The sequence below is a fragment of the Haliotis asinina genome, chromosome 3 (assembly GCF_037392515.1).
Source record: "Haliotis asinina isolate JCU_RB_2024 chromosome 3, JCU_Hal_asi_v2, whole genome shotgun sequence".
NCBI classification, from domain to species: Eukaryota; Metazoa; Mollusca; class Gastropoda; order Lepetellida; family Haliotidae; genus Haliotis; species Haliotis asinina.
Genome location: NC_090282.1, coordinates 60,844,035 through 60,858,157, shown reverse-complemented (window position 1 = coordinate 60,858,157; position 14,123 = coordinate 60,844,035). Strand labels below are relative to the sequence as shown.

At 36.8% G+C, this 14,123-nt stretch overlaps 1 protein-coding gene across 12 annotated transcripts in view; it reads left to right on the top strand.

The window, feature by feature from the left end:
• The window catches only part of LOC137278260 (FERM domain-containing protein 5-like), a 93,537-nt gene that overhangs the window by 61,595 nt on the left and 17,819 nt on the right, over positions 1 to 14,123 (top strand). For 5 of the 12 annotated variants that reach the window (XM_067810496.1, XM_067810495.1, XM_067810492.1 and 2 more), the window contains exons 5-14: positions 3,433 to 3,530; positions 4,115 to 4,235; positions 4,537 to 4,624; positions 5,130 to 5,218; positions 6,076 to 6,139; positions 7,386 to 7,412; positions 8,190 to 8,450; positions 11,556 to 11,641; positions 12,183 to 12,260; positions 13,458 to 13,526. In XM_067810496.1, coding sequence (XP_067666597.1) covers positions 3,433 to 3,530; positions 4,115 to 4,235; positions 4,537 to 4,624; positions 5,130 to 5,218; positions 6,076 to 6,139; positions 7,386 to 7,412; positions 8,190 to 8,450; positions 11,556 to 11,641; positions 12,183 to 12,260; positions 13,458 to 13,526 — 981 coding nt within the window. Of the gene's footprint in view, positions 1 to 3,432; positions 3,531 to 4,114; positions 4,236 to 4,536; positions 4,625 to 5,129; positions 5,219 to 6,075; positions 6,140 to 7,385; positions 7,413 to 8,189; positions 8,451 to 9,411; positions 9,427 to 10,590; positions 10,609 to 11,555; positions 11,642 to 12,182; positions 12,261 to 13,457; positions 13,527 to 14,123 lie in introns of all 12 variants that reach the window. The other 7 variants (XM_067810494.1, XM_067810490.1, XM_067810497.1 and 4 more) reach the window with 6 other exon arrangements.

The window sequence follows — 14,123 nt, the reverse complement described above, 5'->3', positions numbered from 1 at the left end:
TACAGTTGGTTTGTCTGTTATCTGTAGTCGTATAAGTCCTTGAGATTTTGCCCTTATTTCACTGATGGCCGTATTGACTTTTGTTGGGTTGCAATCAGTGAGTTACGTTTTATGATTACTCTCTTCCTCAGCTTAATCTAGGATTAGGATTGAGGACAGTCACAGCACTAACACAAGCAAAGGCAGTTTGTTGATATGGCATGGCATAATTGAGTGTGGGAGAAATGACTGGATGACATTTCAAATAATATGTGCAATTTAGTCACGCATTTCCGATTATCCTTTGAAGTTTTGGTTAAATGCCATTCAGGTGCTTGTAGACTTTTTGCAGTGTGTACAAGAAATAGGAGTAGGAATAGTGTGGAAATTTTCATTTGAATTTCTGAAAAATAATTTTAAAATACTTTACGTGCATATACGTAACTGGCACATGTTTTTGTACACAAAATCAATGTGGTGGAGAAAGATGACTAGATTTTAAAAGTCAATATACTTCTTATGCTGTTGCTGGCCAAATGTTCAGATGAATTTGTGAAAAATATGTCGCCATGGTAACACTAATGAAACTAGTGGGTGAATGTCTTAATAATCACAGCAATGTCCTTGTGTTGAACATGTTGGACAGTGTTCTGGTGCACAGTGTTCAGTGTTATGGTGAAATCCAAAATATGACATATGTTGCAATTGACCACTTTCTAAATGGCGTTGTGTAATCATAGCGTTCAGCCGTGGGAGCCGTGCCAATTTACACTTATCCGAGGGGTACACAAAGTATGCAGTCTTGACTACCAGTTGTCAGACTATCATTTTTGTGGAAGTCAAGGTGGCTAAGTGGGCTAGGCAGCTGACTTTGTGTGCTGGCGATTAGGTGCCTGACTCTGAGGGTGTGGCTTTGTATCCCAGATGGGACTCAACCAAAAAAAGTACTAGAATTTGTACTTTACTAAGAAAGTGAAATCCCAAATAGAGACATATGTTGCGTGTGACCCCTTTCTAAATGGCATTGTGTAATCACAAAGGTTGTTTGTTTGAAGCCTAATTCAACCAAATTATATGTGCAGGGTGATGTTTGGGCTCAGGTGTTTGAAACTCCCATATCTTAACTTAGACTTGCAACTGTTGTAGAGTTTTGTTTGTTTTGTGCCCAGGTTTGTTTGTACCATCCCATGCTCTATTGTTTCACTGGTGTAGAGAAAATATAAGACCTCCATTACGTTCTGCATCCCCATCTTCCCTCCCATATCCCACATCCCACATTCCAGTGTCATCCTTAAAGTACAGTTTATAGTACCGCCATACATATGCACTTCAACCATCGTGCAAAGATAGTGGTGATCAGCTCATACTGGTGGTACTGAAAGGTGGAGGCATAAAATGGACATAAAGAATAGAATACATGCCCATAAACAGGCCAGCGACAAAAATACACCTCAGGATGATAAATAACCAACTCCAAGGGCTTTTAACACCTACCAATGAGTACAGCTCTAGTGTTAAGTTATTATTTAATTTGACCAGTGTAGGTGAGATGTGCAATTACATTGAAATTTCTCTTTTCCCCTTTTCCCCTATCTCTTTCTTTTATTTCCTCCTCTCTCCCTACTTCTTTCCCTCCTTCCAGTTAAGACACAATATAATACTACTGATGCAAGGGTTAGAGAATCAGTATTTGGAGATTTTGTTGTTAAATCCTGTTAAATGTTGTGGGGGATATAGATTAGAAGGTGAAGGACTAAAATATGGGAAAATGATGATTTGATGGTGTTTTTGTGTAATTGTCTTACATATGAGCACTGTTTTTTTTTTATCCAGTTAATTTACATCAGAACTTTGATGACAGTTTACCAAGTCCATCAGTAGAAATTGAGGGTCACCTTTTAAAACTTCACATGTCATCAGCACTCCAGATGCTTACTGTATTACTATGGTGGTATGAGGAGCTGAAATCTTGATATTCCATGGCTTCAGACAAACCATTATTGTTATGTAATGACTTAAATGCTTTGTCCCCAGAATCATGCTTTCATCCCTCTATAAAGACAGGATACAGTTGTTTCTCAATCAGAAGAATAGCAACGATGCCCATGCTATGAAACTATTTCTAATGCAGATCTTAACAACATTTAAAAAGAGCCTCTCATAGTGTCACCATGGTCAAGTTAAGAGAAAACGGATAATATCTGCTTCGATTGGGATCTATATTTGGCACCATGTCTAGACTCGACCAATGCCTAGACAGATTGAGTTTAATGTAATATCAGCAAGCTTTACAACATGCCTGTAATGGTTTGACATTTGTGAAAGGAGGCGTGTGCTCCTTTCTTGCCCTAGTCTCACAACGGAGGAATAACACCCGAAGGCATTACATTGTTAAGTACTCTTCTGCTGGATGGCTTCAGCACTCATTGTTGCAACAAGTACTGCAATACATAAGTTAGGGTCACTTTGCTAATGTAGGTTTGGGGGTCAGTGTAAAGTATGTTATTATTTGTGCCTCCAGCCACTTGGACATGTTTAGGGTTTTATTTGAATTGGTGTTTCAGAAAGATTCAGATAAAATCTCAGCCTGCAGTGGAAGCAGCTTGCACAAGGGTTAGACATTCCAGCCTTTGATGCCCTACATAAGTCTATTAAGTATTAATGTGTTGGTGTTGATTTAACAAATTACAACTCAGTCACATCATGCAAGTGATTTGGTTTGAAAAATTTAGTAAGAGTGCTTCTAGATACTGATTAAGAGGTTTTCTTGAATGTTTTTACAAGAGCAGGTAAAAAAATGTGTGTGTGTGTGTCTATATATAAGTGCAGTACTGTTGAGGAAGCGACTATCAATGGTTTACAAATGTACATAACAAACAGTGGCATAAGTAGCCATGCACAAAATGTAGCAAAGGCAAAAAATAAACCTTTGCATAATGCTAAGACTTCAATACTGAAAACACTGTGTGTTGCTGTGCGGATTTGTACTTCTTATCTTTCTAAGTATTTTGGTCATTGGATCTATTTCAATAATGTACCTGATTCTTGGCTTTAGATCAGTAGAATGTCTCTCATCACAGGGTTTTATGAAGCAACTTGTGTCATTGTGTGCTGTGAATATTTTCAGGTATTTTTTCAGTTAAACAGTGTCATGGAACAGCATACCTGTGAAGATTCAGATTAAAATTGGTCTTCAGTATCCTATGCTTGTATTAGAGGTGACAAATGGGATTTTACCGTCACACTTGCTGATTTGGTTGACAGATGTCTTTGTATCCAAATAGCATAGATCAGTGCTCATGCTGTTGATCATTGGATTGTCTGGTCCAGACTCAAAGTATTTGAAGACAACCGCCATGTAGCTGGAAATATTGCTGAGTGCAGTGTTAACCAACAAAACAACCAACCATGGGACAGTGTCTGACCTGACCTATCGTTCTCTGTCTGTTTCAGCTACTACTTGTATCTGCAGTTGCGGCGAGACCTCCATCATGGCCGTCTGTTGTGCTCCCCACAAGATGCTGTTCACCTTGCGTCATATATTGTCCAGTGTAAGTAGTCTGGCAGTGGCCCAACACACCCTGACCTTTCCTGGGGTACGAGATGTATTTGACTCAAAATATGCCTATGATTGATTATAGTGTCCGACATAATAACACAGACCAACATTCATCATCACAATTTCACTTGCGTTCAGTACAAATTACTAGTATATTTTATCCTTAGAGCAATCAGTTTCTTCATTTCACTGTCCTTAATCTGTCATGCTACTCAAGACAAGTTAAAGTGCTCCTTATGTTCTTAATGCTAATATGATCACTCTGTCCTGCCAGATTCACAAATATTTGGCAGGGAAAATGTAGCCTTTAAATTTTTTGAGGAGACATCAAAATAAATTTGGTGGACCTCGACAGATGTTTGCAATTATGGGAAAAAATTTCTATATTCCCACATTCTATGTCATATCGGGAACAACATTTTTGAGTACATCCTGAGAAAAAACTGAGAAGCCCTTTGTTCCTTATGATGTAAAACAGTTTACATCTATGCATTTTCCTCTTTAAGTGTCCTATTTCTAAACACCATTCAAAGACTTACTGTATGTCCAACTGCAGCTTGTGTTATCTGTCCACAGCGGAAGTTGGTGATTACGATCCACAGGACCATCCACCTGGCTACATTACTGCCTTCAAGATGCTACCCAAGCAGAATGCCAAGATGGAAGATCAGATCCAGGAGCTGCACAAGACGCTCAAGTGAGTTTGGGGTGGGTGGGGTCAGTCATTGAAGACCATGGTTGGAGGGTATTGAAGGATGAAATTTGAAAGTGGGTTCATGGGATGGGAGACAACTCTTATCCACCAAACAGTTATAATCAAAAGCTCTTTACAGCAAAACACTAGGCCCTGGCATCATTCTTACAGCTTTTTGTTGCTGTGGGTTTTTCCCCTGTTTTTCAGATATTTTTTCCATGTTTTGAATGAGGGGCTCTGGAAAGTGTATTTCCAGTATATTATAGTGGTTCTCAAGGTGTTAACTATTAGTGCTGTGTTTTAGGGGCCAGGTACCTGCTGAAGCTGAGAGTAACTTCCTGAAGAAAGCAGCAGTGCTGGATACTTACGGTGTCGATCCACATCAGGTCAAGGTGAGTAGATCTTACCATATACAGGTCAAATCAGGTGGAGTTGAGGAAAATTATTCACCCTTTGGATTTGGTGCATTATGTTTTCTCTGTATTATTTTTAATTTTTACACCTACTCTTGTCTGGATATCTTTGTTGTTGATCAAACTGTTTGATATTTTTAAAGATTAAAATGTGTATGATCAGTCCTTTTGTGCCTGAGAAGATCCAGATTAGAATTTATCCTCAGTAATCCTTACTTGTCAGAGGAGGTGACTTTAGGGATCAGGTGGTCAGACTCGTTGATTTCATTGTATTCTTATTCAATACTCATGCTGTTGATCACTGGAAAATGTCTGGTCTAGACTCGATTATTCACAGACTGATGCCATATAGCTGGAAAATTGCCGACTTTGGGTAAAACTAAACTCACTCAGTCTCCTTGCATTTCCACAAATCGTTTTGTTGTATAGGATGTGAATTGATGCGAAGTGAAGCATTTCCATCTACTTGGACGTTGTGTTTCAGGATCAGCGAGGAGATCAGTTATACCTGGGTGTGACTCATCAGGGCATCATGACCTTTCGCGGCAGTCGACGGACGCAGCTACATAAATGGTAGAAACATGATCAAACAATCATACAAATTACACACTGATTGGAATTGATAGGAAATGGTATCCATACGTGACCTGCATCAATAATGTCTGTTGCTGAACTACTCATATTGCGATTTCATGCACCTGAATTAATCAAATGGCCATATGTTATGTAAGGGAGAGCAGCTTTAGTGCATTAAACACATACAGTAATTTTGTTCCAGGTTACATTATGCCACAAAGGACATCTACCTACATATATATTGTTTTGATGGTTCAACATTTCACCCTGGTTCCTGATAATTAAATTTAAAATGAATAATAGGGAGAATCTTCTTTCTTTATCTGACTGGGGACACACACTGTCCCACACTGTACCAGAGTTTTGAACTTCACATACTTATCTGCCATGAGGCACACCTGTCTTTTAAACCATCCGAAGTTGCCGATAGGAGGAGGTTCAGTTCTCTTGGGTTTCAGCCCTTAAGAATGTGATACAGCAGGGATTGGGAAAGAGAACTTTGACAATGGGCCATTTTCAGGATTATTCTAATGTGCAAAATTGCCCGTGGCCCCTACCTTTCCCAATCGGTGGTACAATATAATTAGATGAGTAGCTTCATCAAACAAGGATAGCTCAAGAGAAAGCTGAATTTATCACATGATCGGGCATGACTTTAGACAGTCGCATTTCAGCGTTCCCTGATGGTGTGGATTGTTGCTTATGTCTTCATCTCGTCCAGATTAGTTGAATATTGCCAAGTATTGTGTTAATCAACAAGTATTGCTTCCTTCTAACAAATTATATGTTTCAGTGCATGATTGAATAGTACAGTATATATTGTCATACTCAGGAATGTCAATTTGTTTATTTAGGAACCAGATCAGAAGGATTGCTTATGAAGGGAAGATGTTTATAGTCCATGTGAATGTTGCAGAGGTGAGATATGTCTAATGTTTGATTGGCTAAGATAAACATATACTCAGTATACGCACTGATCTTACTTTCGTACCTTTTGTTACCTGTGTCTCAGCACACTGTACAGGAAGTTATGGTGAGGGAGTAGATGATACTGGCTCAAAGTTGACAAACAAAATAGTTCTAACTTTCTTGTAGCACGTCAGTTAAATCATAATTGATTTTTTTTCTGTATTCTCCTCAAACTGTTTGAAACTGTTAAAATTAAAATTTATATATGTACTTTTCATTGGGATATGATTCAGAAATTGTACTTCAAAATAAATGAGGAAAGAAAAAAGCATATATTTATATAACTGTCGGCACTCACTCCCACCCACTTGTTGTACAGTGTGTTAAAAGCATGGAGATCAAGCTCCTCTGCAGATCAGTTCTACACATAGCAACTTCACTGCGTATGATTTTACACAAGAAATATTCATTTCTTTTTAGTTGTTGTCTTTTGGTGTTTGGGTTTTGTTATTTTTAAGTTTGAAAAGTTTGTGCTCATTATTAAGAAATGTTGTTCAAGTCAGACCAATTTTATTTCTTGCTTTACGAATCCTCCGGTCAGATGTTTTCAAGAATAAGAAAAACAATAAGAGTTGATATTCTCCACTCAAAAAATAAAATCCTGTTGGCCAAAAATGTAAACTTGCAAGAAATTATTTGGGGATTGTTCTTGGTCACTTCTTTAATTGCCAAAAGTAAAATACTTCTTTGAACTTGAAAGGAACATTACTTTGACTGGTGATGTTATTATTATTAAATTCCCTCCTGCGTGTAGGTTTTCAATAAAACTGGTCAGGCTCTCAGCACACAATGTAAAACTGGGAACACCTTCCACATCTCTCTTGACAATCACATTTCGCTATTTGGGCTATCATGGTCATCACACATGTTGATGAAACCTGATTCATAGGGTTTTGGTTACAGATTTTGTTCAAGGTGCATGCTCATCCTGTTTCATGAATCACGTTATTCATTCACAACTCCTAGATAGTGAATTATGATTTTGGTTCATTTGCCCCTGTTCGTGGATCATGAATTGTGAATGGTGTTATTGGTTCATGAATCCTAAGGTATGAATCAGGGATCTGGCCTTGGTTCATGAGTCAAGTTCAAGGTTCATGATTCATGTTCATGAGCCCATGCTACAGGATCAGGGTGCATGTGTAATATTCTTGCTGCTCTGTGCACACACATTCACCTCCACACGCTATTGCAGGAGGAAGATGCTGCGAATGCAAAGAAGGTAAGTGTTCATGTTCTTCTTCTCCAAACCTCAACAACATTGACAGAAACTTAGATATTACTGTGTCTTGAGAAATGCAATATTTCTGTTTGTGCCTGTTTAAATTTTTATTGTTACCAAAAATTCTTTGTAACTGTCAAGAAGTTACAGAAACAAATTTGACTGTTCAACAATATGTATCCATCAGTTCCTTTTGGCCCTATGAGGTTGTAAACTGAACTTACTCAGGCTGCATCAGAAATATTTATATATTGTAGAAGTAAATAATTTCTAAATGGAAGCATGAAGATAAATGGTGGTAGAATAGCTTCTTTATTGTGAAGTAGATGTAACTTAGATTAGATGTAATGGAAAACAATGTCGATAATTGTATTCTTTTAAGATTTTGTTAATTTTTCTGTACACATTATTTCTCAAGTCTGGTGAAAAATTTAGGATTTGATGAATATGTTTGCCTGCTTTTGGAGGAATGTCAACTTGAAACTTTTTTATTAATTTCCTATCTCATCGTCATTTGTTTGTCATTTCATGTCAAGATTTCATTCCATCATATCATTCAAAGAAAAGAACCACCAAAAAGAAAGTTAAGTCAGTACTAAAAGAACTGAAAATATTTTCCTCAAAAGAAAATATTTACTGTTTTCTCCAAAGTGCTATTTATCGGAATAATTGGTACTTCAAGAAATAACCAAATTTTAAAACCCTGTTGCTATGGAAACAAATTTGTCTTGAATGTGTGACTCAAGTTACGACAAAATTTGGGCAACTGTCATGTAGGTTTCGGATGAGGCGGCAGAAGGGGGAAAGGAGAAAGAGAAGGATAAAGGAAACGAAACGGGGAAAGAACAGGAAAAAGAGAAAGAACAGGGGAAAGAACAGGCAAAAGAAACTGAAACTGGGAAAGACCAGGAAAAAGAAACTGAAACAGGAAAAGAGCAGGGGAAAGAAACTGAAAAGGGGAAAGAAACTGAAACTAAAAAAGAAACTGATAAGGAAAATCAAAGCAAGAAAGAAAAAACTGAGGAAAATAAGTTCGAGGTATTTTCGTCACTCATTACCCTGCTAAAATTTTGGGAGAAAAACATTTCCCATGGAAATATCAGCATGAAGAAAACCTGTTTTTTCCCTTGTTGATTGGCTTAACTGACAAGAGTGGAATTATGCGATAACATTTGCAATTTACTGTTCCTTTTTTTTCATGTACTAAACATATGTCAAAAAATGTTTGATATGAATTAATCTCTTTATTATTTTATTTTATTATTTTTTTTGCATTAACCAAGTTCAGTCAGAATGCATTTAATGATATTTTTAATTTGTTTTGATTATCATTCAATAATACATCATAATTCTGCATTTCTGTTCAAATGTGTTTGCAAGACAACATGTTTATTCTGGTTAAGTATGTTGATTGCATGTTTTGATTATTAAACAGTGGACAACAACGCTGAGAAGGTCATAAGTTCCATGCTACAAAGATGTTGACTTTATTGAACCCTGTATAACATATAGAACCAAGCAGGTCTTGTGCAGGTAGAAACAGTGTATAACAGGACAGTCATTTCATCTTCAGAACACTCCGTCCGTGTCAAAAGGTTTTCTTGGATGGGTTAGAATGTTTATTTAAGCCATGGACCTTGTTATACTTTGATGTGAATAAAATATTTGAAAAATACAAGCAAGCTGAAATTGGACAGAGTTACATTGGTAGTTAATGGTGACATTTTATTCATAGATTTAGAATCTGATGCTGGCTTTCTGTCGGACGCTTTTTACATGTTGGCAATAAGATGCAAACAAACACAATTTTTCTGTTTTAACTCATTTTATCAATTTTTCTTTTAGGGAAAATACTTATGCACTGGCGCTGTGAATGTAATTAATTGAATAATCACCACTAGTTGAACTCCTGGCCGTTGCCACAAACTATTATTTGTTACTATGTGCTTTAATGGGTGCTCTTTTGTTTTGTTCCCTCTCTTGCAAATGCAACCTTTAGAGGAAGAAGGAAAAGGTGACAAATACAGATTCGGGTTTTGGGGCTAATATACTACAATTTATTACTGCTTCAGCTCAGGGGATAGCTAACATATGCTTTCACCTATTTATCACTAATTATAGCTTCTATTTAGAAGTTGTAGTTACAATGAAAGCTTTCACCAAATCCACTTAGTATTTAAGCATACACATAAAACCTGCCAACAACTTCTTGTTCACATGCTTTTACTGTAGGAAATTTGGTTTTGAGAACAGTACTTTCCTGCCAATCAGATACTGTTTCCCTGAAACTAGTTTCAAGTATATGAATCGTGTTTGACATTAATTCAGTCTCATCATTGGATCTGACATCATTCTCATTAGAAAGTTGGTATACAGTAAATAGTATTCTCCTAACCGTCAAATAGACCCTTCCTGACACTAGATATAGATTTATCAGTTTACTGGAGGCTTGAGTTGGTCACCATTACAAGATGTTGCATTATTTTTACATTCATTATTTCCTGAACAATATATCAGTCAAGGATGTATGAGGAGGGCTTATAGTTACTATCTTAGTTATTGGTATTTGGTATATGCTACTTTCCATAACATCAGATAGTATTTCTTGACCACTAGCGTTTCATTTATCAGTCGTTGATACACCTGAGCTGGGCTTGATAAATATACTCCTAGTTTTTTGTGGGCAGGCTTCTTGTAGAAACCATATCCATGATGGGTGACGAGCTTTAGTTTCTCCTCTTCCTCCAACATGTTAGCATGATAGATGTGATGCATGCTGTTTTGTTGGTGGTTACATTTCATGTATTTTGTAGCATGTCAACAAGTTGTGTTATGATTTAATTGGCATGATTCTTATTTCTAATACAGGCACTAAACCAATGGCAATGCGTATTACTAGATGTGAAAATTTAATAGATATGGTCGAGTTATTTTACAAGTGTTTCAAATATCTCTGAAAGGTCATTCATTTCTTTTATTTGTGTATTCATTCAAATAAACGCCTGTTGATGTTTTGACCAGTAGACATGTTGAGAGTTGTCTGCCCTGTTTTGGCCAGTCTCCTCACACACATCTGTGAGTAGTTCTCATTGAGCTGTTGTAGAGTTCGGCACCATCATCAATTAGCATCATGTATCAGTAGAAAACACATACTGATGTTCTCACATTGTTTTTGCAGAAAAGAAAACGAATAAAGGTATTTCAGTTGATGCTGCTGTAGCAATGTAATAAGAAAAATGTTCAAATGTATTTACCTGCATGCTTATTTGAATGAATACAGTGATATGAACACCTCTGTTAGCAAATTACAGTTGGTCTGGCTTATAAATATTGTGCTACTGATCTAAAATTAATGAATGATTTAACATAATCGTGAATGTTAAGATCTCGACCATATCTTATGAAACATGTTGATTTTTGTATAAAATTTTAAAAAGATGATAACCAAATATTTTTCACCCAGTAATTCTCACTGAAAGTATTGTATGCAGTGATCAATGTTTCGCTTTGACTTAATGAGATCTAACTGATAAAAATATTGCCTATCTTAAACAAATGCTATTAGTAAGGAAAGTGTAATTGAAGTTTAAACATGATGTCTGAGAAGTAGGTAAGGCAGTGCTCATAGTGCATGTAATTGATATAGCTGCACATACGAAATCCATATTAATTATCAAGATACAAGCGGGGCACTGGGGTAGCCTGAAGGTTAAAGCAGTCGCTCAACGTGCTGAAGACCCAGGTTCGATTCCCCACATGGGCGCAATGTGTAAAAGCCCATTTCTGCAGTGATATTGCTGAAATATTGCTGAAAATGGCACAAAAGCATACTCATTCACTCACCCACGGTACATTCATGAATGGCAGCTGCATATGTAGGATATAGTCAGACTAGGAACATCATAATGGATAGGTTAGAATGTAGAATTAGGTATTTGTTTTGGACCAAAGTGGACTTAAAACAGTATTGTTCTCAAGCTTTCCTATTTTTTATCATTTCTGAAACTAAAAGTGCTAACTGGTAACTTAAGCTGTACACAAAAGTTTAAACCTTAGAGACCCTGTACTTAAATCTAGTGCTTGGATCAAAAGTTACGTCCAGCTCTATTTGTGTAATGCAATGCCACACCTTCCGCCTAGCAGCAGCAGCCCCACGGCTACAAGTGTCTGACTGTCGGAGCATGCAAGTACCTGTGGAGATGTGCTGTTGAACAACAACTCTTCTTCACGTAAGTCGCTTCTTCAGAATAATTCCCCCTTAATTGATAATTCTGAAATGTTTGAAACTCTATAAACCTGATTGTGGCTGACATTAGGGTATTAGCCCAAAGAGGTACAGGTCAATCAGTCAACTCAACGTACATAACTAAAAGACAAGATAGTACTTGTTGCTGCCCTGCCTCGCACTTGGCAGTAAGTGAAAGCAACAAGATCTCTGTTTCACTAGGCATCCATTTCAAACTAGAGCAGGTTATCACAGTGGTGAAGTGCTATAAGTTCAAGTATCTGCATGGATTTGTGAGTGAAATAATCTCAAATGTGATGTTAACCCACCCCATCTCGAGGTGGAGTTCATATATGAAAAACTGTTTACCCCACCTTAACTGTAAATCTAGGAAACAATTATGATACTATTACCAATTGAATTGCTGTATGAAATGGGGTTTTTTTTAGAGGTATTTTTGCAACATTTACAAAGCTGGATATAGGAAACTGTGTACAATCAACAAGATATATGGAACTGAGTTGTTTCCTTTGTTTATCCAACAGGCTGGCGTCTTCGTGCAATGCACCCAAGTTGAAGTCAGGCGGAACGCTCTTTAGCAGAGGATCCAAGTTCCGTTTCAGGTATTAGATAGCTGCATGCAATGTCATTGAAAATCACACGGGACATCTTTTTCAGCTCTTGAAGATTTCAGTAAAGATATATTTATTATATTTTCAAAGTCAGTTGGGAGAAAAGAATGGTATTAGATATTACAAGCATGTTCTGTAGAGAGTTAGTAATTATTGGTGTTATAGCTTGTGCTACACACTGTAATAACAATGTCAAATGTAGACTAGATTGTTGTTTTATCTCATTGCAGAGTTTAAGTTTGTACATGAAGTTGAGTAATACTTTATTGTATATGTTACAAATATTGTTCATGATTCATATTCTCAATGATATGTCCTATAAGGCTGAAGCCCTTGGAGGATCCTGTTTAGAACTGCTCACAGGAATTTCCATTCTGTTCCTAAGAGGCTGGAATGGTCAGAACATTGTTAAAAGTGTTTGTCATCTTGACAAAGAGCCAGGTTCAATTCACCTCTGGATACAGTGTGTGAAGCCAATTAATGGTGTTCATGTGTGACTTTGCTTGAATCTTGTTCAAAGTGGCATGAAGTCATATTCACTCATTCACTGCAAAGAAGTTGAATTCCTATACTCATTGACTTCATTGATTCATTGACTAAATGTCATTGTTCCCTGCATGTATTGTTGCTCATCATGTGCATCACTTAATCGTCAGGGTATATTATTCCTATTAAGGCTAAGAGAGAATGTTTTCATAACCAACTTATCATTGGACACAGGGTTTAAATCCCTATCCTCTAAGAAAATACATCTGAGAGATACCACAATCAATCATGTACATTTTAGTATTATAACTGAAAATGTCCATTTTTCAGAATGTTTCATCCTTAAAGAAGATATACTTGAGAATATGAAAGAAGTAAAAAAAATAATGAATTATGTCGTAACATGACTGATAGTTTTAACAGACAGAACAGTCATCTGCTTCCATATAATGTCATAGGAGTAAAATGTTCATCTAAAAGAGAAGTGTTTGGCGAGTTGATCAAGGGGAGGGAACTCTTGTTTACAGTTACTTCCCCTTGACATGAACTACTTCTGGTGCCTGTTAACTAAATGAAACAACTTTTCAGTGATCATTAATCATCCTTTTCATCATCCCGTTGCACCTACATGTATAAATCTGACATTTTGAGGAAGTTGGTGATTTTTTGTGTCATTCCTAACATGTGTGCTTGACTCTACAGTGGACGCTGTCAGGTCGAGGCTCTTTCAGCCAGTGAAAACATAAAGAGGTCAGAGCCCAAATTTCCAAGGCTAGTAGTCCTGCTTTTTCATGCTTATAGTCAAAATACCCAGGGTTGATATCTCAGGCAAGGAAATTACCCATTTTGCAATTTTATTGTGTGATATTGCGTTTTATTAGTGTGGTAAAACAAACAGTCAGCTATATTTTGGGAATATATGTAATTGTTTTATTGAACTGGAAATATTCTTATGCTGAGAACAACAGAAGGTAAAGATTCAGTTAAATCAACAATAACCCTGGGTGTTTTCGAGTAAATTCATGAACCAAACCCATGCTGCATGTGTAAACTCTAACATGTAAAGCGTAAGTATAAAATTTAATCATATTCATCCGGCTGCGCTGTGTAGATAGTGTCAACTGACCAATCAGAGTGATTTGAAGACTGCATGGCATGTGTTTGCCTGACCAATCAAATTGTCTCTAACATGATAGAGCATGAAAAAGTCATCATTTTTAGAAACTTGCTCTCATCCGAAAGTGTGATTTTGGTTGATTTTGAATATTTTTGTGTTTGACCAGAAAGTCTAGTATTGATTGATATCTGTATCAAAGTTTGTCTGAAACATAGTATTTACTTCTGTGTTTAAAATTCTCAAATACTGTG